The 25,148-nt window shown below is 51.7% G+C and overlaps 1 protein-coding gene across 4 annotated transcripts in view; it reads left to right on the top strand.

Moving 5' to 3' along the window:
- The window catches only part of SYNJ2 (synaptojanin 2), a 115,838-nt gene that overhangs the window by 21,218 nt on the left and 69,472 nt on the right, over positions 1–25,148 (top strand). For 3 of the 4 annotated variants that reach the window (XM_008007697.3, XM_008007693.3, XM_073022302.1), the window contains exons 2-3: positions 13,171–13,257; positions 24,033–24,303. Coding sequence is in view for 2 of the 4 variants with exons in the window: in XM_008007693.3 (XP_008005884.3) it covers positions 13,171–13,257; positions 24,033–24,303 (358 nt within the window). In the remaining 2 variants the exon portion in view is untranslated. Of the gene's footprint in view, positions 1–13,170; positions 13,258–23,064; positions 23,254–24,032; positions 24,304–25,148 lie in introns of those variants that run through there. The other variant, XM_038001143.2, reaches the window with a different exon arrangement.

Genomic DNA, 25,148 nt, shown 5'->3' with positions numbered 1-25,148 from the left:
CAGGTTGTGGTAAAGAAGCCGGCCAAAACCCACCAAAACCAAAATGACAATGAAAGTGACCTCTGGTCATACTCACTGCTCATTATACACTAATTATAATGTATTAGCATGCTAAGAGACACTCCCACCAGCACCATGACAGTTTACGAATGCCATGGCAACATCAGGAAGTTACCCTATATGCTCTAAAAAGGGGAAGAACCCTCAGTTCCTGGGAATTGCCCACCCTTTTCCCAGAAATGAATAATCCACCCCTTATTTAGCATATCATCAAGAAATAATCATAAAAATGGGCAACCAGCAGCTCATGTTGCTGCTCTGCCTATAAAGTAGCCATTCTTTTATTCCTTTACTTTCCTAATAAACTTGCTTTCACTTTATGGACTCGCCCTGAATTGTTTCTTGCATGAGATCTAAGAACTCTCTTGGGGTCTGGATCGGCACCCCTTTCCAGTAACACCAGGAGACTGTGTCCCCCACTGCCCCTCCGTTCAGCAGTCGCCTGCTTCCTTGGCGAGTTTTCCTTCTTTCTCTCTCTCATTTCTCACTATGAGTCCCCCTTGTTCTTGGTGCCTTCAGTGGCCGCGTCGATCCTTCGGAGGACCAACTGTCCTCCAATGAGTGACCCCACCCCTGCAGCCACTCGCTCACACACTACGCCCCTGACCCTCCAGCGTCTGTCTCAAACATCCCACTGTTCATTTTCCACTTTCACCTTGTCACTCATCCTGCAATTCCCAGTCCCAGTGACTTTTTTTTTTTTTTGAGACAGAATCTCGCTCTGTCGCCCAGGCTGGAGTGCAGTGGCGCGATCTCGGCTCACTGCAAGCTCCGCCTCCCGGGTTTACGCCATTCTCCTGCCTCCGCCTCCCGAGTAGCTGGGACTACAGGCGCCCGCCACCACGCCCGGCTAATTTTTGTATTTTTAATAGAGACGGGGTTTCACCATGTTAGCCAGAATGGTCTCGATCTCCTGACCTTGTGATCCGCCCGCCTTGACCTCCCAAAGTGCTGGGATTAGAGGCATGAGCCACCATGCCCGGCCCCCAGCGACCTTTGACCCCACTGGGATGGCGACCCTTAGAACCCGTCTTACAGCCCGTCACCTGTCTCATGCCTTCCCTCTTTGCCATATCAGTGACCAGCACTGCCTTGCACTCACCCTCCCCGCCCGCCTCTCTTGCTGGGTCCTCCCCACCTGGTGAAACCTCAGCCCTGTTTACATCCTGCACTCCATACCTGCACCAGCCCCTGTGCAGTAGAAGTTTCTGGAGATGCCCCACTACCACATGGGCAGAGCTTACCATCAGGTCAGAACCCCCGACCCAAGGCGGGCCTTTCACTTGCGTTTCTGTGCTCTGTCTGCTCCCCCACCCTCCCCTTTCCTCAGCTCTGCTTGCCTCCTCCCCGACCTCACTCGTGGCTGACAGCCTCGTCCTCTCTCATTCCACCCAAAAATTTGAAGCCACCGGAAGAGAATTCCCACTGGTTCCCTGCACCACCACTACCTGCCCACCATGTCTGTCGCCTTCCCATCTGCTCCCCAGGGTGCACTGTCTGCGTTTGAGACCGGCGCCACCTGTGCGCAGATGCCCGTGGCCTGCTCCAGGGCGTGGCTTTCGTAGCTCCCCGCTCCTGCCACTTCCGTCCTGACTCTCTCTTGGCTGCATCGGTCCTGACCTCTCTCTCAGTTGCATCAGTCCTCACCTCTCCCCTGGCTCATTTCTGCCAGCACACAAGCTTGGTGTAAATGCCCCTGTCCTAGAGAAATCTTTTGACCCACTTCCTCTCCAACAGCCTCTCCATTTCTCTGCTCTCCACACACACATGTACACATATGCACACGCACACACATACATGCGTACACACATGCACACTCACACGTGTATGCACACACAGGAAATTCTCAGAGAATCGTCTGTCCCCACTGTCTCCATTTTCTCTCTCCCTCCCCATTCAGGTTTTTGCTCCTCAACTTTCCTAAAACTGTTCCTCTCTGAGTCACCAATGCCTAACTAAAGTGATCAGTCCTCAGTCCTCAGATTATAGACACAGCAGCAGCCTCTGACCTGCTGACCACTCTTGCTTCCTTGAACGCTTTCTTCTCCTGGCTGCCAGGATCCATGCGCTGCTGAGTTTTGTTGTATCTTCTTGGTCACTTCTCAGTCCACCCTGACCTTCAAACATGCTGCACCCAGAAGTCAGTGCCCTCCACTCACTCCCCAGGGGATCCCCTCCAACCTCATGATTATTTTATTTTATTTTATTTTATTTTATTTTATTTTATTTTATTTTATTGCTGGGATTATAGGTGCACGCCATCCCAGCTAATTTTTGTTGTTGTTGTTTGAGACGGAGTCTCGCTCTGTCACCCTGGCTGGAGTGCAGTGGTGCAATCTTGGCTCACTGCAACGTCTGCCTCCTGGGTTCCAGTGATTCTCCTGCCTCAGCCTCCCAAGTAGCTGTGATTACAGGCGTGTGCCACCACACCCGGCTAATTTTTGTATTTTTAGTGGAGGTGGGGTTTCACCATGCTGGCCAGGCTGGTCTTGAACTCCTAACCTCAGGTGATCCACTCACCTCAGTCTCCCAAAGTGCTGGGATTACAGGCATGAGCCATGGCACCGATCTATTTATTTTCGAGACAGTGTCTCGCTCTGTCAACCAGGCTGGATTGCAGTGGCACATTCATGGCTCACTGCAGCCTCCACCTTCCAGGTTCAGATGAACCTCTCGCCTCAGCCTCCAAAGATGCTGGGACCGCAGGTGTGCACACCTTGCCCGATTAATATATTTTATTGTATTTTTAGAGATGGAGTCTCCCTATGTTGCCCAGGTGGTTCTCCAACTCCTGAGCTCAAGTGATCCTCCCACCTTAGCCTCCCAAAGTGCTGGGATTACAGGTGGGAGCCACCACACCCAGCCTCATGATTGTAAATAACTCTGTCTGCTGGGGACTTCTGGGGGATCTTTCCAACCAGACTTCTCTGCTGGACTCTAGACTTGCAGAGCTCTGTCCTCAGCCTCTACACGGGGCTGCAAGAGAGCCACAGCATGTCTGGTCCCAGCCGATGCTCTGCCCAGACCTGTCCTCTCAGTCTTTGCTGTCATGCCAGGGTCACTCCATCCCTTCCATTGTTCAGGCAATGAACATGGCATCATCCTTGGACCCTGTCTTTCTCTCATATCCCATAGCCAATCTGTCCATGGTTCCACCTTCAAAATATACCCAGATATGTGATGATGTTGAGGAATTGCTGGCAACTTCTTTTTTAGATGTGATAATGGTATTGCGGTTGTGTTTTGTTTTTGTTTTTGTTTTTTTTTAGATGGAGTTTCGCTCTTGTCACCCAGGCTAGAGTGCAGTGGCGTGATCTTGGCTCACTGCAACCTCCGCCTCCCAGGTTTAAGCAATTTTCCTGCCTCAACCTCCTGAGTAGCTGGGATTACAGGCATGCACCACCATACCCGGCTAATTTTTGTATTTTTAGTAGAGGCTAAAAACAGGGTAGTGGTGTGATCACAACTCACTATAGTCTTGACCTCTTGGGCTCAAGCAATCCTCCTGTCTCAGCCTCCCAACTAGCCAGGACCACAGGCTCCCACCACCGCGCCTGGCTAATTACAAAAAAAATTTTTGTAGGGATGGAATCTCACCATGTTGCCCAGTCTGGTCTTGAACTCCTGGGATCAGCCAGTCCTCCTGCCCTGGCCTCCTAAAGTGCTGGGATTACAGGAAGGGAGCTACCATGCCTAGCTAGCTTCATTTGTTATCTGCCCGGTGTGTGTAGACATCTGCTTTGTCACCTCTATTGTGGAGAGCAACATGGAGTTTCACCATGTTGTCTAGGCTGGTCTTGAACTCCTGACCTCAGGTGATCTGTTCCCCTTGGCCTCCCAAAGTGCTGGGATTACAGGCATGAGCCACCACGTCTGGCCATGGTTGTGTTTTTTAAAAGAACTCTTATCTTTTCCAGATTCTTACTGAAATATTTATAGATGAAATAATATGATGCCTGGAATTTACTCAGAATAACCGAGGGCAGTGCTTCTCAAGCTTTGGCGTGCATTCAGGTCCCCTGGACGGCTCATTAAAACAGCTTTCTAGGTCTTGAGCCCAGAGCTTGTGATTCACAAGGCGGGGGGTGGGCCCCATAAGGTCTTTCTAATGCTTGGTGCTGCTGGTCTGAGGAGCCCGTTTTGAGTTGAGCTGATCTAAGGTATAGGACAGTGGGTAGCCTGGGCGTGGGTTGGGAGTAGGTGGAGCTGGTGGGTATGTGATAATGAGGGTACAAGGGTTTATTATGTCATCCTACTTTTCTTTGGAAAGGTCCACAGCTAAAAAGCGTGTGTGTGTGTGTGTGTCTCTGTGTCTGTGTCTGTCTGTCTCCAGAATTGGACTGTTCTTCAGCTCTTCCATTGCTGCGCCCTGGTTCAGGCTAGAGTCCTCTCTCGCCCAGTTGGCGCTAGCACCTCCTAACTGGTCTCCTTCCTTCTCTCCTTGTTCCTCTAGAGTTAGTTCTCAACATAGCAGGCAGGATGAACCTCAGACCCCTGCAGTGGCACTCAGAGTGACACCCAAAACCTTTTTGTGACCTTAAACTTCTGTGCAGTGTGTTCCCCACTCCACTTCCTCCACGAACCTTCAGTCACACTGCCCACCTTGCTGGGGCTTGCACAGGTCAGGAGTGCTTCTGCCACAGGACCTTTGCACGTGCCCTTCTGGGCCTACAGTGCTCCTCCGCTCTCCATACAGCTGTCTCTCTGGCTTCCTTCAGGTCCGCATTCAGATGTCACCCTTGCAATGAGGCCTTCTGAGATGACACCATCTAAAATGTCACTTCCCCTTCCCCACTATTCGTTCCCTACTCCCTGCTCACTTTTTCTGCTCCCCTCCTGTCACTGTCTATATTGCACTTATTGATCTTATCTGTCCACCCTGGCAGGAAGCTTGAACAGCGCCCACCCCTTCCTGGCTGTTTCTCGGCAGTGCCCCCACCCCAGCCTCCCACCCCACCTTGGTCTGCACCCCCTGCCATCACTCATCCATTCATTCCTCCCGTTCCTCTTGGCCACTGCCAAATGCTGGATGGTTTCCATCTGTTTGGTTCACTGCAGTGTCTCTGTGCCTGGAAGGGTGCCAGCCACAGAAGGCATGAAGATGTGTCCACTGAGCCAGTGGCCAAATCTCTGGCAAGAGGGGTCGAGGAAGGGGGCTGAGGAGGTAGACGGGAGGGCGTTCCTCTAAAGGCCAGCAATTCATGGCCAGCCAGAGGGGAAGCAAAGACATTCTCATGTGGAAAAACTTACAGGAAATGCAACTCAAAGCGTGGGAGATAGGAAGAGTCTGTCTATGTCTGAGATTATCACGAAAGGGGGGACGGAAGTTGCAAATGGGCAGGCCAAATCCAGTCTGCAGAGGTGTGCTTCTAGCCCATGTGGTGCTTAAAATAAATGGGGATGGTTGCCAGCACTGGAAGGTCTGGAGTGCCCTGTCTCCTGGAAATGCTGCAGCCTGGCAGCACTGGGCTGGTGGGCATGACTGGCACCTGCAGCAGCTGCCCACCAGCCAATGGCAGGTGTGTGTTCTCTGCTCACCCAAAGCCCTTCCAGCAGCTTCATTTTGTTGTTTATTTGTTTTTGAGACAGGGTAGTGGTACAATCACAGCTCACTGCAGTCTTGGCCTCCTGGGCTCAAGCAATCTTCCTATCTCAGCCTCCCAAGTAGCGGGGACCACAGGTTCCCACCACCATGACTGGTTATTTAAAAAAAAAAATTCGTAGGGATGGAGTCTCACTGTGTTGCCCAGGCTGGTCTTGAACTCCTGGGCTGAAGCAGTCCTCCTGCCCTGGCCTCCCAAAGTGCTAGGATTACAAGTGCGAGCCACCATGCCTGGCCAGATTCATTTGTTACCTTCCTGGTGTGTGTAGACCTCTGTGTTGTCACCTCCATTTTGGAGAGCAAAAAGGATTTCTTCTTCCTTCAAACCTAATTGGAAAATACAGTTTTTTGGGGGCAAGTAGGGTGTGGGGTGACTCTGGAACCAACCTTCTGGGAAGCCAGGCCTCTGGGAGTGCTGGAGGTGGGCAGTGAGGCTGCCAGGCCCCTGCCTCCTAGGGTGGGGTGCGTGCTCCTGATACATCGGAAGGGTCAGGGGAGGACTTGGAGGTGAAGGCACTGCAGGAATAAAGGAAGCTTACTGGAGAGACAGTCGATGGGGCAGTCAGGCTTTAAAAGGACAGGTCCACTAAGTGAAAAGATGACCAAGTGTTTGGGCTGAATTGTGTCCTCCAAAAGGATATGTTGAAGTCCTAACCCCTGGGACCTCAGAAGGGGATCTTATTTGGAGATAGGGTTGTTGCAGTTGTAACATTGAGATGAAGTTATACTGGAGTAGGGTGGGCCCTTAATCCAGTGTGACTGTTGTTCTAAGAAGATGGCCACGTGATGATGGAGAGACGTGGGGAGAGGATGGCCACATGACAATGGAGGGACACGTGGAGAGAGGATGGCCTTGTGACAACAGGGGGACGCCGGGAGAGGATGGCCTTGTGACGACAGGGGACATGTGGGGAGAGGATGGCCTCATGATGACAGGGAACACGTGGAGAGGGGATGGCCACATGATGATGGGAGGACATATAGGGAAAGGATGGCCATGTCATGATGGGGGGACACACGGAGAGAGAATGGTCACATAATGGTGGAGGGACACACAGGGAGAGAATGGCCACATAATGGTGGAGGGACACACAGGGAGAGAATGGCCACATAATGGCAGGGGGACACATGAGAGGATGGCCACGTGACAATTGGGGGACACCATGTGGGGAGAGGATGGTCACATGACAATGAGGGGACATATGGGGAGAGAATTGCCACGTGACAACTGAGGCAGGGCCTGGAGTGAGGAAGCCATAGGCAAGGAATACCAAGGACAGGACAAGCAGCAAACACCAGACGCAGGGCGAGGTAAGGAGGGTCCCGGCTCCAGGTATCAAAGGAGCCCTGCTGATGCCTGGATTTCAGCTCTCTGGCCTCTGGACCCAGAAGAGAATGAAGTTCTGCTGCCTGGGGCCTCCCAGTTTGTTTACAGTGAGTCTGTTCATGGTGGAGAAATATCTTCTCGTGATTTTCCCGTCCACCATGGTCGAAGCCTGTTTTGAGCTCCCGTATTGTATAAGTCAGAGGTGAAGTTGTTTTTCTCAAGGAGTCAATAATTGACAGCGTTGGAATGGGACAAGGTGATCCTGTTGGGTTTTGTTTGTTTTTAAAATATGAGGATAGAAAGTCGTGTTTTCACTCGTGCTTAATTTTCCCAGTGACAGGGATGTAAAGTCCATGCCTGTCATCTGTAATGCACCAGGGCAAGGGGTCACTTTTGTTTGCATAGCTTCTCCCAGGGTCATCTTCCCACCCCTCAAGTGTGGATTTGGCCACAACACTTTGTTTAGCAATTTCCTGTCATTTTGTTTTATTTGGTCAGGCTTATTCGCATAGTTGAATGAATGCACAAAGGCCTCCTTGTTTCACGATTCACGAAGTCAGAACTGGATCATACCAGGGCTTACGGGTTCTGTTTCAAGGCTTTGTAAAGCTGCTAGGGTTGAAATAGGTATTTTTGGTGTCGGAATTATTTTATTGCATTTATCAGCTTATCTACTGAGATGGGGCACTGAGAACTGCTGATTCACCTCTCTCCAGCCCTGTCTGCAGTACCTGAAGGCTGGAGGAAGACATTTGGCAATGCACATGGCCTTCGATTCTGCCTGTGAAGCTGGGGTTTCATAGGCCCGCCTCCCAGGAGGGCCCTGTAGGTGTGTGACAGTCTGAGTGCCTTACCAGTGGGTTTGGCATTGCCTCCAAGCAGATGCTGGGGAAGAGGATGCCACCTTCTCCTCCTCACCCTTCATCAGTGTGTGAGCAGAGGCAGGAGACCTGTGGGCTGGAAGGCCCACGTCCTCCTTCCCAGGCTGTGAATGTGGCACTTACATGGCAGGAGGACTTTGCAGATGTGATCAGGACCTTAAGAGGAGACATTATCCTAGATGATCTGGATGAGTCCATTGCACTTACAGGGTCCTTAAAAGCTGGAAGAGGGAGGCCGGGCAGGGAGAGGGAAGGAAATGTGAGGATGGAAGCAGGGATCTGATTGCTGCGATTGCTGAATTTGAAGAAGGAAGGAGCCGAGAGCCAAGGAATGCAGGCAGCCTCTGGGAGCTGCGAGAGACAAGTAAATGGATTCTCTCCTGCAGCCTTCAGAGCAGATGCAGGCCTGCCGACACCTTCCTTTCTGCCCAGCGAAACCCATTTCAGAATTCTGAGTGCAGAACTGTAAGGTCATGAGTCTGTGCTGCTTAAGCCACTGTGTTTGTAGTCATTTGTTGCAGTAGTAAAGGAGACTAATATGCCATTCTGCCACTATTCTGAGCTTTTGAGGCAGGCTGATAGAGAAGGTGGAACAGTGGCTTCCCAGTACTTTTCTAAGTGACCCTATGAACCTAATATCCCAGGCACTTCATTTTATATAACTCCCTGCCTCGCTGGCAGCAGAGTCTGCTTAGTCCTCAAGACGAGGGGCTTCTGGCGGCTCATACAGGTTCATGATTTCACTGATTATCTTTAGGTTACTCTGTGCTCTCCCTTCCCCAGAGAAAACCCAGTCAAATTCAAGTGAGCATTGGGGAGAATATTCATTCATTAAACTGGTTCTTAACCTTTTTGGGGGCACTGAACTCTTGAGATTCTGTTGAAAATGGGATTTTGGCCCCCATAAAAATATTTATCAAAAATTTGCATACAGTTTTGGCTGGGCACAGTGGCTCATGCCTGTAATCTCAGCACTTGGAAGGCCGAGTGGGCAGATCACTTGAGATCAGGAGTTCAAGACCAACCTAGTAACATGACGAAATGCCGTCCCTACTAAAACTACAAAAAATAGCTGGGTATGGTGGTGCACACCTGTAATCCCAGATACTTGGGTGGCTGAGGTGGAAGAATTGCTTGAACCCAGGAGGCAGAGGTTGCAGTGAGCTGAGATTGCACCACTGCACTCTAGCCTGGGCAACACAGCAAGATTCTATCTAAAAAAAAAAAAATTGCATACAATTTTGAATATAATTTTGTATACAGATTCCCCCAGGAGCTATCCCTTGAAGCTCCAGTGACTGTCAGGGGCTTCCTCTGTCACCCCAGGTGAAGAGCCCTTGTACAGATTAATTCACATTGAGGCTGATGAATGACTGTTTTCCTAGTAAGTCTCCTCATGGTCTCTGCCAGGTCCTTAAACCATGTTCAGTGGATCCTCATTATTTGTGGACTCCATATTTGTAAATTCACCTGCTCTCTAAAATTTGTCACCCGAAGATCAGAACTCATGGACACCAGCAGAGTGGTGAAAATGTGTCACCCGATAAGCCTGTTCTCAGCTGAAAAGGATGCTCTGCCATCTTGTTTCACCCTCTTGGTATAAATGAGCGTGGTTTTCATGATTTGTTTAGTGCCATATTTTTCATGTTTTGTGCTTTTTCTTCGTGGTTTCACTGTTTGAAAGTGCTGTCCAGTGTTTCTGGTACAAGAAGGCAGTGATGTGCCTTATGGGGAAAATATATGTGTTTGGTAAGCTGTATTCAGGTTTGTGTTCTGGTGCCACTGGTTCAGTGTTAACGAATCAACACTGTACAGATGATTCCTGACTTATGATGGCTCATTCCAGTTATCATGTTTCAACTTTACAACGGTGTGAAAGCGATATGCATTCAGTAGAAACCATCCTTCAGGTACCCATGGGACCATTCTGTTTTTCACTTTCAGTACAATAATCTATAAATTTCATAAGATATTCAACACTATCAGAAAGTAGGCTTTATATTTCATGATTTTGCCCAGCTGTAGGCTAATGTAAGTGTTCTGGGTAGGTGGAAGGCAGGCTGAGCTCTATAGTGTTTGGTAGGTTAGGTGTATTGAATGCTCTGCCAACTTAGGATATTTTCAACCTACCTTGGGTTTATCAGGACATGACCCCATTGTAAGTTGAGGGCCATCTGTTTATTCAGTAAGGTGTCTTTTAAACAGAAAAACACATAAAACAAGTTTATGTATTGATTGGTTGACAAAAATGTTGCAACCCGAGGCTTTCGGGAACCTAACTCTGCATTTCCTTTAGGAGCGCTGCTTGCTTCAGTATCTACGGGTAACTCTATGGAACATAGCTACTGTGAATAATGGGAATTGAGTGTATTTTCAAGTTGCTGGCCTCTCAAGCTATGCTGATAATCAGTCCTGCTCTTTAAATCACATCTTACCATCAGTCCTGCCTAGAGAAATGGAGGAGGGGAGGTCTCTGGTCTTACAGTCTATCCTGACTCTCTGCCCCACCTGACTCTCTGCTCAGCTGTGTCCTGAGCACCAGCCTGGACAGAGCTGTCTGTTTGGTGGGTGGTAGCAGGTCATGTTGTGAGGCCCTGGTGCCTACCTTCTGTCCTCCTATGCTTGCTAGAGGAGCACGAGGCAGGAACAGCCAGTCCATGCTGGTTCCTGAGAGAGGCAGCTCTAGGGCTGCCAGCACCTGCTCCTAGGGGGCCGAGGGTGGGAAGAGCTTCAGAGGGGAGGATGAGACTGTCTGAGTGTATTTCCAGTCCCAGTTGGGACTTGTCATCTGATGAGGACAAGTGCCTTTGAGGGGGATGGGGATGGTTGAGAGGAACCAGGAAATCAAGACTGCGCTGGAAGACGTGGCATGGTGCATCTTTTGAGTTGGGGTGTTGGGATGCGTGTCAGCTAAAACAAAGTTCACCTGCTTCAAATGCTCGTCCATGCTTTCTACACTTGCCTCTCTGAGTCAACATCTTTAGAGACAGCAGGAAGTGATGAAAGTCAGTTCACAGTCCATCTGCTCTGAGGGCTTGGTATGAGGGGCTGATGTTTTCTGTCATTTTCTCCTTTCTAACATTTCACTTTGGGATCTTAGTTCCTGGTTGAAATTCCTTAACTGTGGGAGTTGAGGCAGTCTAAGAATCCTTTTCAGCTGCTTAAGACGATGAGGTAGAGAGGGAACCAGCTGCCCCTTTTCTTACCTCCATGATGATGTAGAAATGGTTCCATCCAGCCCAGCGGTTCTTCTGGGGCCCAAAAGCTCCTCAAGGGTTCTGTGCATAGGATTTGAGGATTGGTTTTCTTGGGTGGGGAGAAAAGTCCATCTTTATTTTTATCAATCCTACCTGAAATGTAGCATTTCCTCTAATTAGGAAGGCAGGCAACAAAACCAGTATGTTAGCTACGTCTCTGACTCTGTCACCAACATGGGTTAGCCATATCTCTGACCCTGTCACTAATGTGGGTTAGCCATATCTCTGACCCTGTCACCAACGTGGGTTAGCCATATCTCTGACCCTGTCACCAACGTGGGTTAGCCATATCTCTGACCCTGTCACCAATGTGGGTTAGCCATATCTCTGACCCTGTCACCAACGTGGGTTAGCCATATCTCTGACCCTGTCACCAACGTGGGTTAGCCATATCTCTGACCCTGTCACCAACGTGGGTTAGCCATATCTCTGACCCTGTCACCAACGTGGGTTAGCCATATCTCTGACCCTGTCACCAATTGCAATTACAGATATCTCCACGTCATATTAGCGTTGTTTCAGATATCTTGAAATAGCATTTATTCTCATCACTAGTTTTAAATTAAGGTGGTTAATAGACCCCACTGGATTTTGCGATTTAATATGCTGATAAGGCACATAGATTGCTATACTATAACATTTAAAAAATATTTTGATAACTGGATTTCAATAAGATTGGTATTCGTAATCGTATTTATTTTCTTGATTTTTATAACAGCTTTATTGAGATATAATTTCTGTACCATACAACTTACTCATTAAAGTATACAACTCCATGTTTTTAAAATATATTTTCAGGGTTGTACAACCATCACCATAATCTAATTTTAGAATATTTTTGTCCCCCTTAAAAGAGGCCTCATACTCATTAGCAATTATCCACATTCCCCCTTTCTCCAGTCTCAGCCCCTGACAACCACAACATCTACTTTCTGTCTCTAGAAATGTGCCTGTTCTGGATATTTCATAGAAATGGAATCTTGTTTTTGAAACGGAGTCTCTGTCACCCAGGCTGGAGTGCAGTGGCATAATCTTGGCTCACTGCAACCTCTGCCTCCTGGGTTCAAGCCATTCCCCTGCCTCAGCCTCTCGAGTCGCTGGGACTACAGGCGTGCGCCACCATGCCCAGCTAATTTTTGTGTTTTTAGTAAAGACAGGATTTCACCATGTTGCCCAGGCTGGCCTTGAACTTCTGACCTCAGGAGATCTGCCCGCCTTTGCCTCCCAAAGTGCTGGGGTTACAGGTTACAAGGTGAGCCACGGTGCCCAGCCAAAATGGAATCTTTCTGAGGTCTTTTGTGACTGGCTTTTTTCACGTAGCGTAATGTTTTCAAGGTTCATCTGTGTTTGTATTTTGTTCTGTGCACTTAAAACATTATTCTGAGAAGGGGTCTAAAGGCCTGCCCTGTCATGGCCAGAAGGGCCTGTGGCATCATTGGAGAGGTTAGGGCTCCCTGCGCCTAATGGTTCTTCCCTGTCAGTTTTGCTTTAAAACTAGTCCGTGCCTTGGCTTGGGCATGGACAATCACTGCCAAAGGCCCGGCAGGCAAAGCACGCAGCTTGCCTTGGGATGGGTTGGACCCAGGCCCTGGGCACTCAGAGGTACACAGGCACCTCTGCCCAGTCTCTCCCAGTTACCACCTCCACAGGTGCCTTGGGGTGAGTGGGCACCTCCAGGATGTAGTCTCTAGTGGATGATACCCGTGGACAGGGACAGCAAAGTAGAGTAATAGAGCCAGGCCCCAGGTGCCTGCCCCCAGCTAGACACCAGAACCCCAGGACCCCAGGACCCCAGCTCCTCCAGCCCCCAGGAAGCTGTCAGCGCTTCCAGAGAGCAAGCTGTTGGTGGGAAGGTCTGAATCCTTGCAGCTCTGTGATTCGCGAATCATAAAACCTCCACACTTGGTGTTTGTGGGCCGAGCTATTGTCTTTGTGTTTTCTTTTTGGAGTGGGTGGGAAGCCAGCTTGGCAAGCCGGGTGTGAATGAACAGGAATGAGCAGGAGACGCTCGCTGATGCCTTCTGTGATGTGTTTCTCCCCCAGCTCCAGAAGAAAAGGAAGTCATTAAAGGACAGTATGGCAAGCTCACGGACGCGTACGGCTGCCTGGGGGAGCTCAGGCTGAAATCTGGTGAGTAGCCGCTTGCTGGAGGAGCAGGCGCCAGGCTCCCCGGTGGGCAGGAGCCTCTGCGTCGGGAGGGGCCTCAGTGCAGGCATTCTGTTTGACCACTCTTCTCTCTCTCTCTTTTTTTTTTTTTTTTTTTGAGACGGAGTTTTGCTCTTGTTGCCCAGGCTGGAGTGCAGTGGCGCAATCTCGGCTCACCACAACCTCCGCCTCCTGGGTTCAAGCGATTCTCCTGCCTCAGCCTCCTGAATAGCTGGGACTACAGGCATGCGCCACCACGTCCAACTAATTATTTGTATTTTTAGTAGAGACGGGGTTTCTCCATGTTGGTCAGGCTGGTCTGGAACTCCAACCTCAGGTGATCTGCCTGCCTCGACCTCCCAAAGTGCTGGGGTTACAGGCATGAGCCACCGTGCCTGGCCGACCTTGCTTCTCTTTTAAGATGTTTCTTTATGCCTCGGAACCTGCTCCTCCATGCAGGTGGGGCGGTCAAGGTGAGTGTCACCTGGTTGTCACCTGCCTGTGCTGGGGCAGGGTGGGGCTCCCAGCACCCCAACCCTGTGCCAGGGAAGCTCATCTTCATTGCTTGCTGGCGAGGGCCTAAGTGTTTCGAAAGTCTGGTCTGGGGCTTCTGCCCAGGGCATTGTCTGCAGTACTCTGGAAGGTGTGCCAAGGCAGGTGGGTGAGGACAGGGACCAGGGCAGATGCCAGGGCGCACAGGGGTGGGCTGGAAGTTGTCGGCAGGAGAGAAAAGCCACTGACGTGTGACAGTCAGTGTGGGGTGGGAGGGAGAGGAAGGGACAGCGCGATCTAACTTGCGAAGGGAGAGAACTTGCAGGAAGATGTGGGCATCTCTGCTCACTCTGAGAGACTCGAGGGTGAGCCGGCGGTGCCCGGCTGTCATAGGTGGTCCCAGCCAACCTCTGCTGTTCCTGGAGCTCGGGAGCCCTGGGGCCCTCAGTTCCACCACCCGTTTCCTTCCTCCTCTCTCAGGGCCCCCCTCGCTATCTGTGACATCTGGCTATGGACATCTCCTGTGACTTCTGGGGCCGAGACAAGAGCCCAGTCGCATTCCTGATTCTCGGTCCCACCTGGCTGAGATGGGAACGGCTGCCTGAGTTGTCCAGATTCGGGCTTTCCCTGAGCCAAGCGCACACCTCCCTTCCCTGCTCACGGCAGCTGTGTTCAGAGACTGAGGATTTTTAAAGCTGCCAGAAAAGCACGGTTATGTTGGCCATTCCTTTTCTGGGTGTTTTCTGTCATGGAATGTTTTTCCCTGAACTGTGACGATTACAGTGATCATTTCCAAATAGCATTTAGGAAAAACACACAGTACCACGTGACAAAGTGCATTTAGGAAATGTCTGTTTCGTGCCAAGAGCTAGACATACATTCACTTATTTAATCCTAAAAATAGGCTACTGTGATAATGCATCGTTGTCCCTGTTTACAGTAAAGGGAACAGGCTCAGAAGCTTCAAGTAACTTGCCTTAGGTCAGAAGCTTAGCTGGGTTTCGAACCCGGATCCAGCTGCCTCCAAACGCTTGCTTTTTCCGTGAAAGTATGTGGGCTGCCGACGGTTTTCTGCAGAACTTTCCGCTCTGCAGCGATCCTCCTGAAGTTGCAGAAAATCCCCGTGGCCCTTGCCTTCCACGGCAATGACCGTGAGGACGGTGACCCGCACCTGCATGGCGCTCACTTAGGAATCTGTTAGCGCGGCTCCCGTGGCCACCTATTGGGTGAGTGCTGTTGTTACCCTGCCTCGTCCATCCACGCTGATGCCCTTTTGTCCACATGGTGGCATCTGGGCCCCCAGGATGCCTCACAGTCTTGGCATCTTTCAGTTATAGTTGGCAGCTGCTTTCAGTCCATACATGAGTGATTCATTTCGCATCCGACAGGGACTGGGATGCAATAAATTACAGTAACTGGCCCAAGGTCCGGCCATTCTCAAGTGGTGCCCTGGGTTTTAAACTAATGTCTTGTGGCACCAGGGACTGCCTTCAACCACCAGGCTGTTCTCCTTTCTGAAGGGGACAGGTGGCTGGGCTGACAAGGAGGACAGGAAGTACAATACCTTCCCCCATCCCAGGGGAAAAGTGTTTTTTCCCAGGGCTGTGATCTAAGATCAGCTGTGGGAAATCGATCCTAACCAGGAAGGGTGGCAGCCCCAAAGAAGTCTTGTTAGAGCCAGCCAGGGGATCTGCGGGGATCCACAGGGTCTTCTGGGGCAGGGAGTACACAGAGAGGAGACCACCGCCCGGGGCTGCCCTAGGCGAGGCCTCCTCCCTGCCTTCAGCCAGTCCCCGCCACCCCACACCCCACAGAAGGGAATGAGGCTTCTTGTGGGCCATGCGAGACCAGCCCAGCTCAGAGGCTTTGGGTGCCCCCAACCCCAGTCTGCCTGTAAGAGTCACCCTCGGGGGTGGGTTGGAGTTTCTCTGAGTGTTGTACGTATGAATTTGACTTTGGGGATGTCAGGATAATTTGGTCTATTTTCAACACATTCTGGAAAGTACCCTAAGCATCTGAAGGATGGAAGGATTAGGCTTTAAATCAAGTTTTTCCAGTCCCCATTGGTTACCTTAAGGGGCGTTTGACTTTCACTTGATTTTCTTTTTCCCCTGTAAGTCCCTGACCCAGAACTGTGACCTGTTTTCTTTTGTGTTTTCAGCTGTTGAGCATGTTGGGCAGCACAGAGTGTAGCTACAACTGTGTGACTCCACCTGTGTGACTGACTCTATGACTGACTCCACCTGTGTGACTCCAGTTGTGTGACCAACTACAACTGTGTAACTGACTCCGATTGTGTGACTCACTCCATCTGTGTGACTCCAATTGTATGACTGACTCTGTGTGACTCCAGCTGTGACTCCATCTGTATGACTCACCTCAACTGTGTGACCCCCACCTGTGTGACCCCCACCTGTGACCCCCACCTGTGTGACCCCCACCTGTGTGACTCCACCTGTGTGACCCCCACCTGTGTGACTCCACCTGTGTGACCCCCACCTGTGTGACCCCCACCTGTGTGACTCTACCTGTGGACTGATTCTAACTATGTGACTGACTCTACCTGTATGACTCCAGCTATATGATTGACTTCAACCATGTGACCCCACCTGTGTGACTCCAATTGTGTGACTGACTCTGTGTGACTCCAACTGTGACTCCATTTGTATGACTGACCTCAACTGTGTGACCCCCACCTGTGTGACTCCAATTGTGTGACTCCACCTAGTCACACAATTGGCTAGGACTCCAGCCCTATAAATTCTCTAGCAGACAGCCCTCCTGGATTCTAGTTCCCACTTCCCAGCTGAACTGCATTTAATCTCTCGAGGACTGTTTTCCCATCTGTAAAGCTAGGAACACTGCCTCATTTCTATGTTGCCTCGTTCTTCGGAGGTCCACATGAGTGATGCACATGGTAGCCTTGAAGAGTGTGGAGTGCTCCTCCAACACCAAGCAGGCTGGCCACAGGCAGTTTCTTAGAGTGTGACCTGGGGACACTGCCACCACTGAGAAGCTCTGCTGTCTCTCCTCTGTCCCTGCGAGGCCTGGAGGGAGGAGGGTGCTGAGTGAGAGGGACCTGGCCTGCAGAGGGCTGAGGACGAGGTGTGAGCTAGAGGGCCAGGCTGTGTGGCCTCGGGGTGTGGACTCCTGGTGGGTGACTCCTCTGCGCAGGCTAGTAGAAGGCTGGTTTCAGGGGCAGTCACTTCAGAAGGAGAATTCTCTGGAGGGGAGTTTGAACCCTTAGTCTTTTGGGATGCAGTGTTCTCTAGCAAGTCTTGAAGCGAACTGGCCTTTGTCAGTCTTACATTAATTTAATTCCTGTGCCCAGTGGTGGGATATTACCAAGAGAGTTGACACCCAGATCCCTGAGGAGGAAGCTCTGAGATGGTGCAGCATTTGCCAGTTTCCAAGGTGTAAATTCACGGGCCAGGACTGATTTCAGGTTCCCAGAGTGGAGCTGGGGAAGGATCCGCACCAGGGGTGCTCACCGTGGGTGTTCACTGCAGCAGCCGCCACTGCCTACGCCTCCCTCATGTTCTGCAAAGGGGAGGCGGGAGAGGGCCCTGAGACCACGCCGCGTGGGCATACGGTGCTTAGGGTTCTGAGCCTATGGGTGGCGGGCGAGGCTTAAGGGTCATCTGGCCGAAGCTTCCCCCTTCATAGGTGGGAAAGCCTAGAGGTCTTAAGTCCTTTGTTTGGAGCTTTAAGTCTGAGGGTGTCTTTGTGAGCAGAGGGACAGATAGGATGGCTGGAGGGACCCCAGGGTTGGGATTGGCACAGACCAGGCTGGGAAGGTGAGCTCAGAGCTGAGACAACACAAGGAAATGCCAGCCCAGAGCCTAGTGGGAGGCCTGGGGTGGTCCCGGTAAACAGGGCCTTGTGTCTGCAAGCCACGTATCATGACCCCAACAGCCAGCTTTCCTGGCCTGATAACAAATGGCCTAGGACCTGCCGCTGGCCCCAGCCTCCATCTACCTGGCAGAGGGAGCTCAGCAGAGCCTCGCTGGCAGCTCCCTCTGACCCATGCATAGCTTTGCTTTGTCCAGAGCCCTGGAACCAAAGCCTTTTACCTGTAGGGGACATCGAGACGACTGGTGCATCCTCCTGGGAGGCCCAGAGAGGGTGAGAGCCTTGCTGAGGCCACTCAGGCCACGGGAGGTGTGCAGAGCCTGAAGCCCCAGTCTTCTGAGTTTTGTTTTTCCCCTTGCTGTGAGATCCTTGATGGTTTCAGGGCCCTGGTCTCTCCCTCAGCTGAGGGCTACCGAGACCCCTGCAAGCCTAGTTAGCTTCTTGGCTGTCAGAGAATTGATCCTGCCTCACAGAAACAAATCCTGTGCTCTCGGTGAGCGTCGGGAGGGGCCTCACACACCGGAGGCAGGTGGGGACCAATGGCCTGTACCACACTGACAGGTGGCCTGGGAGTCAGCGGCCCCCCACAGTCTGGTGCTAGGCTCGAACCATGACACTTTCCTTAAAACCCATAGCACAGACCAGGCATGGTGGCTCATACCTGTAATCCTAGCACCTTAGGGGGCCAAGGTAGGAGGATCACTGGAGCCTAGAAGTTCAAGACCAGCCTGGGCTATGTAGCAAGACCCTGTCTCTACATAGCAGTGGTACCTACAGCACCGTGCCAGGAGCCTGTAGTCCCAGCTACTTGGGAGGCTGAGGTGGGAGGATCACTGGAACCCAGAAAGGGGAGGTTGCAGTGTGCTGAGATCAAGTCACTGCATTCCAGCCTGGGTGACAGTGCAAGACCCTGTCTCTAAATTAAAAAACAAAAAACAAACAAAAGAACCATGGTATACAAAGAACGCAGTCAGGCAGTCAGGCTATCAGTGAGATTGGGCAGGACACAATGAGGCTGGGACTGAAGGAGGAGGAAGCCATCAGTGCTGGGTCAGGTAGGCAGGGCGGGGCCTTCCTAGAGAGGCAGCGATTCCCACAGTGGTCCTGAGGCTTGGGTAAGGCTCTTCCACAGAGGCCTCTGTGGTTACACCCATTCCACCGACTGTCCGGGGCACACAGGCAGGGGCAGTTCTAAGGAAAAGTTTCCAGGTCCTCGGCTTTTTTCTAGTATCGAGCACCTGTGATGGAGGACGGTGTTCTGGTTCCCCTCTGCGGTCGCCCTGCTTCCGTGTTAGGGCAGAGGGCAAGCCTTTCTCTCTTCTGGAAGCTCACCGTGTGCCGTGCTCCAGGAAGTAACTCCCCCTAGGATACCAGACAAAGGGACAGTCCAAAAGCTTGTCAACATCATTGAAATAAGGTCAGGACTAGGTAACAATCTGTTTGCAAGTCAGGTGATGTCCGATTGTTTGCTTCTCCCATAATGGAAGGAGAATTCAATTGGGGTATCAGCTGACGCATTAGCAACCATTTTATCAGCAGGTTATTGTCGTTTTTCAGGCTACCTCAGAAGGACTTTGAAGAATCGAGTGACATTTCTACAATGAAACCCTTTCCATTCTCGTCTATTTATTAATGTGAACAGGATTTTTTAGTGTTTGCATCTACAAAAATGAAAACTAGAATTAGAATTTGTGCAGAACCTACTTTCATTCCTTCAATAAATATTTAGTCATTAAGAGATGGTTCCAACACATTATTACTTTTTGTATTAAATGATTATTTGTCGGCCAGGCACGGTGGCTCATGCCTGTAATCCCAGCACTTTGGGAGGCCAAGGTGGGCGGACCACTAGAGGTCAGGAGTTCTAGACCAGCCCAGTCAACATGGCGAAACCCCATCTCTACTAAAAATACAAAAATTAGCTGGGCATGGTGGCGCATGCCTGTAATCCCGGCTACTCAGAAGGCTGAGGCAGGGAACCTGAAAGGCAGAAGTTGAACCCGGGAGGCAGAGGTTGCAGTGAGCCGAGATTGCGCCATTGCACTCTAGCCTGGGTGACAGAGCAAGACTGTCACCTCCCAAAGACCCCACCTCCCAAAACCATCGCCTTGGGTGTTCGTATTTCAGCATATTAATTTGGGGGTGCACACATTCAGCCAATAGCAGGTACACTGGTTGACCACACTCTTTTAAAGGGGACAGCCAAAAAAAATTTATTTGGCAAAGTGTTTTATTTACATTGTGTTGTTTACATTGTTTGACCAGTTAGGTTTCATTGGAATGATAAATCAGAAGTCTCTCTTTTTAAACACTTGGAGTTGAGGAACACACGGCTGCAAGGGCTGATGGGGTGATCAGAACAGGATGTAGACGCACCAAATATGCTACATTAGGATGGAATTCTGAAGAGGGGGGACTGGAAATATGAGTGAAAGTTCCACGTGGTAAAAAAGAGCATGTTCCTGCAATCCTGTAAATAATAGATGGCGATGAGTATCACATTACTGCGTAGATTCCACGGGATACTGACAATAGACTCCCAGAGTTTTAGTTTTACATGTCAATATTTAGAATACGCTGCATAATATATTATTTACAACCATTTAAACTACCGATGAAAACCTTCAGTGACAGTTTTAAAATGGGTAGGGAACGCTGTCTGAGTCCAGTGTGTTGCTGTGACAAAGTTCCGTAGTAGACGGGGTGGCTTATCAGCAACAGACGTTTATTTCGCGCCATTCTGGAGGCTGGAGGTCTGAGAGCAGCGGCCCGCGGATTGGCCAGTCGTGAGGACCTGCTTCTTGCTTCATAGATGCTGCCTTTTCTCTGCATCTGACGTGGTGGAAGGAGGTACAGGAGCTCTCTAGGCACAAACTCCATTCGTGAGGGCTCCACTGCCATGACCCAGTCACCTCCCAAACACCCCACCTCCTCATACCATCACCTTGGGTGTTCGTACTCCAGCATATTAACTTGGGGGTACACACGTTCAGCTAATAGCGCGTACACTGGTTGACCACACTCTTAAAGGGTACAGCAGGTCAAGTGCAGTGGCTCACACCTGTAATCCCAGCACTTTGGGAGGCCGAGGCAGGTGAATTACCTGAGGTCAGGAGTTCGAGACCAGCCTGGCCAACATGGTGAAACCTCGTCTCTACCAAAAATACAAAAAATTAGCCAGGTAGGGTGGCAGGCATCTGTAATCCCAGCTACTCGGGAGGCTGAGGCAAGAGAATCACTTGAACCCAAGAGGCAGAGGTAGCAGTGAGCTGAGATTGCACCACTGCACTCCAGCCTGGGCAATAAGAGTGAAATTCCATCTCAAAAAAAAAAAAAAAAAAAAAAAGCCAGGTATGGTGGCTCACATCTGTAATCCCAGCACTTTGGGAGGCCGAGGCAGGTAGATCACCTGAGGTCAGGAGTTCGAGACCAGCCTGACTTATATGGGGAAACCCCGTCTCTACTAAAAATGCAAAATTAGCTGGGCATGGTGGCGCATGCTTGTAATCCCAGCTACTCCGGAGGCTGAGGCAGGAGAATCGCTAGAACCTGGAAGGCAGAGGTTGCAGTGAGCCGATATCACACCATTGTACTCCAGCCTGTGTGACTAGAACAAAACTCTGTCTCAAAAAATAAATAAATAAATAATACATGCATGCATACATACAGACGTAAAGGATACAGCAAACCAATCTGACTGGAAACTGCTGGACTTTGGGGCTAGATGGAGCATGGGCTTAAAGTGAAACCTACGTTTGCATTTTGGCTTTAACACAGACTAGCTGTGTGCCTGGGCGAGTGATTCAGTTTCCCTGGGGGACGGTCACGCGTGTGTGAAATGGCAGCGGTAGCCCTGAGACAGCAGCATGGGTAAGCAGGCTGGCGATGTCATCTGCAAGGAGGTATAATTAGGAGCACCAGCTCTGGGGCCACACTTGGCTTGAGTAACTTGCCCAGGCACTGTAGCTGGAAAGTGGATTTGGATCCCAGCTCCCTGCTCTGTCACCTTGGGCAGGCTGCTTAACCTCTCTGGGCCTCTGTTTCCCTCCCTGTGAGATGGGGCTGGTAAGGGCGCCCCTTGCGGTGGGCAGGAGGATGGAGTCTGCGCCTGTACAGCTCTCCTGCCTCCACTGTGCCCACCAGATGCCAGCTCTCCTCACTCCCCTGTACCACTCCCGACCCCCTCCTCCCTGGACCCCGGAGCCCCAGAGCTCTGTGGCAGTGCTGTTGTTAAGAGCCTCTCCTGGCTGCTACGGTGCTCCTTCCCCCAGCCTCCCCTGGGCCGTGGTCCTGCCCAGGAAATGCAACCTGGGACTGTTGCCAGGCACTCAGGCCCCCCACGCGGAGGCTGTTGAGGAAGTGGTGCTAGAAATCAGCTTATGACTCGCACGGAGTGATGTCATGCAAAATTTTCCATAGCTCTGGCAGCCACAGGGGCCATCCTCCTGCCACTCCGAGGGCACTTCTGCTGAACTGTGCTTTTCCCTGCCCTGAGCGTGTCAGAAAAGGCAGGTGGGTGCTGGGACTGCTCTGTGGCCAAGGCTCCGATCAGAGGCTGCCAACCCCGGAACCCCACCTGTCCTACTTGAGAAGTTGAACTCTGACCCTATCCCTGTCCCCACTGTGATAACTTCCTTTGTTCTTAGGTGGTTTCCTCAGGATGTGTCTGGGGAGATGTGATGGGGTCAACCCCCCCCCCGCCCTGCTGGGACCCCCACCCCATGGCATATCAGCAGGCCCGTGGGAGCCCTGAGCCGCTCATTGAGGGAGCACACTTTAATGACAACCACACGCCACCCTGCCACAAGCAGCACTCCTCTCCCTTTGAAGTGTGATGAGGAAATTGGGGTGAGGGGCTGGTGGAATTGGTTGTTTTGGGGTCTGTTCCCAGAGTGTGGAGAGATCTGAGCCATCTCCAGACCATGGCTCTAGATAGAGGCCCCTGATCGTTCGCAGAAGATCTCACTGGGTGGATCGTTTAAACCTCAGCAGGGGGGGAAGAGTGTCCTTGGGACTAGAGCCCTGCCAGCCCCCAAAGGCCAGTTTCTACCTGATGATCTCTTGGGCCCTGTCCCGAGAGTGGGGCACGGCGCTGCCAGGCACCCCCAATACATCGCGTGTTGTGAAGTGCCCTTGTGAGCAGTGGGGGATCGGGAACAGAAAACTGGCCGTCAGCAACAGCGAAGTGGTGCCCCAGGGAGGGCTGCCTCATTCGCCTGGCTGCAAGGTCCGAGGTCGTCTTGGTAGCGTTTGGCAGGGATTTATTTAGGAAGCATCCAGCAGACCGCGTGTGTGCGGTGCCGGGAGACGATGATGAAATGGTCCTGCCCCAAGGAAGTCCCTCCCCTGGGGGTACGGGGGGGAAGGAGGTCATGAGCTTTGTGTGACAACTGCTGATGAGAATGCTATTGGCATGTACCAGGGGTGCCTGTCCGTGTCTTGGGAGAGCGAGGAAGGCTTCCTGGAGGAGTTGCTGCCAAGTTGGCCCAGAAGGATGAGGAGGAGTTCTTCTGGTGAAGGGGGGAGGGAAGAGGCAGGATGGTCCCCACGGAGCAGGTAGGGACACTCATGCTGTTCCAGAGGATGGAATGCTGGGCCCGAAGCCCGAAGTACTGTGAGGGCAGAGACAGGCAGGCGGTACGTGGAGAAGGGGTCATGGAGGTCTTGTTGGGCAGATGGTGGTGGGACGTCCCAGGCAGGGGGAGCATCTTGGGCAAGAGCCCAGGGTGTGAGGTCATGCTTATGGCACATTGGACCAGCTGGAGGACAGCCAGCTCAGGAGAGCAGCCGGCCAGGGTGTCCGCCCACATGTGGGGCAGGGGCAGGCTGCAGCGGGGAGGGCCTTGGGAGCTTCTGTTGCAGTCCTGCAGGGAATGGGAGCTGTGCAGGAAGGAAGGGCGGAGCGGCTGTGATCTGATGGCTTTGGGAAGGCCACTCCTGTGACAGAGTAGGGGAAGACAGACCCCAGGCCAGGGGTCCTGAGTCAAGGCAGTGGCTGAGGAGGCACTGGGGAAGGTGATTTGGAGAGGCTTTGGGGGCAGGTCCTGGGGGTCTGGAAGGGCTTCGGGCCAGGAATGTTCAGACTCTTGGGGGCATCAGAATCACCTGGAGGGCTTGTTAAAGCAGAGCTTGCCCCAGCCCCAGGCAGCTGGGCAGCAGGAATCTGCATTTCTAACAGGCTCCCGGGAGATGCTGACCCGCTGGCCAGGGTCCCACACTTTGAGAAGTCCTGCCTAAGGCTTACGGGACAGGGCAGGTTGTTGAGCCATTGCGTTGAGCAGTGCCGTGGGAAGTCGCAGGTGCACAGACGTTGCCTTCCTGGCTGCGGTTGAACCTGGGCTCCGTTTGTCCCCTCGGCGCTCCAGGCGGCCGGACTGGCTGCGACCCTGAGCTCTCCTGTCTGATTTCCTTTCCAGGTGGCGCGTCTCTGAGCTTCCTGGTGTTGGTGACGGGCTGCACATCTGTGGGCAGAATTCCAGATGCTGAAATCTACAAAATCACCGCCACCGACTTTTACCCTCTTCAGGAAGAGGCCAAGGAGGAGGAACGCCTCATAGCTCTGAAGAAAATCCTCAGCTCGGGGGTGTTCTATTTCTCATGGCCCAACGATGGGTCTCACTTTGACTTGACTGTCCGCACGCAGAAGCAGGGGGACGACAGCTCTGAGTGGGGGAACTCCTTCTTCTGGTGAGGCCCTGGGTCCCCTGCAGAGGGTGGGCCCTGGTTGGCACCTGAGGCCTTGACCTCCACTTGTACCACCCCCGGGTTATGGGGCCCCCCTGGAGAGTTAGGACCCAGGCCTGCTCTCAGCACAGTGAGAGGAAAGCTAACCCTGAACTCACCGCCACCCCGACCCCTGGCCTCAGGGAATGTGTTCAATGTAGATTTGGAAAATAAACCTGGGCCAGGCATGGTGGCTCACGCCTGTAATCCCAGCACTTTGGGAGGCCGAGACGGGTGGATCATTTGAGGTAAGGAGTTTGAGACAAGCCTGGCCCACATGGCGAAACCCCATCTCTACTAAAAATTAAAAAAAATAAATGAGCTGGGCATGGTGGCGGGTGCCTGTAATCCCAGCTACTCGGGAGGCTGAGGCAGGAGAATCGCTTAAACCCAGGAAGCGGAGGTTGCGGTGAGCCGAGATGGTGCTACTACACTCCACCCTGGGCGACAGAGCAAGATTCTTTCTCAAAAAAACAAAAGAAACAAACAAAAGAAACCCCGTTCCATAAGTAAAAAACCTAAGAGCCGACGTCTGCCAAGTGCTTCCTCAGTCCCGGGTGCCTAGCTCTGTGCTTCTGCCTGGATTCACTCAGTCTTCTCAATTATGGCTACCTCCAGCGTGTAGCTGTTTACGGCTGATGTTTATAAAGCACTGTGTTCGGGTCACCGTGCTAAGATCTCTCTGCTGGTAATAACTCATCCTTATAACAAAAACCTTTATAATAATTATGCAGAGGCTCTGTTACCCCATTTTACAGATAGAGAGACTGAGGCATGAATAGTCGAGGGAATTTTGCCAAACTCCACAC

Source organism: Chlorocebus sabaeus, chromosome 13 (assembly GCF_047675955.1).
Source record: "Chlorocebus sabaeus isolate Y175 chromosome 13, mChlSab1.0.hap1, whole genome shotgun sequence".
Lineage (NCBI taxonomy): Eukaryota > Metazoa > Chordata > Mammalia > Primates > Cercopithecidae > Chlorocebus > Chlorocebus sabaeus.
This window is presented reverse-complemented; position numbering and strand designations above follow the sequence as displayed.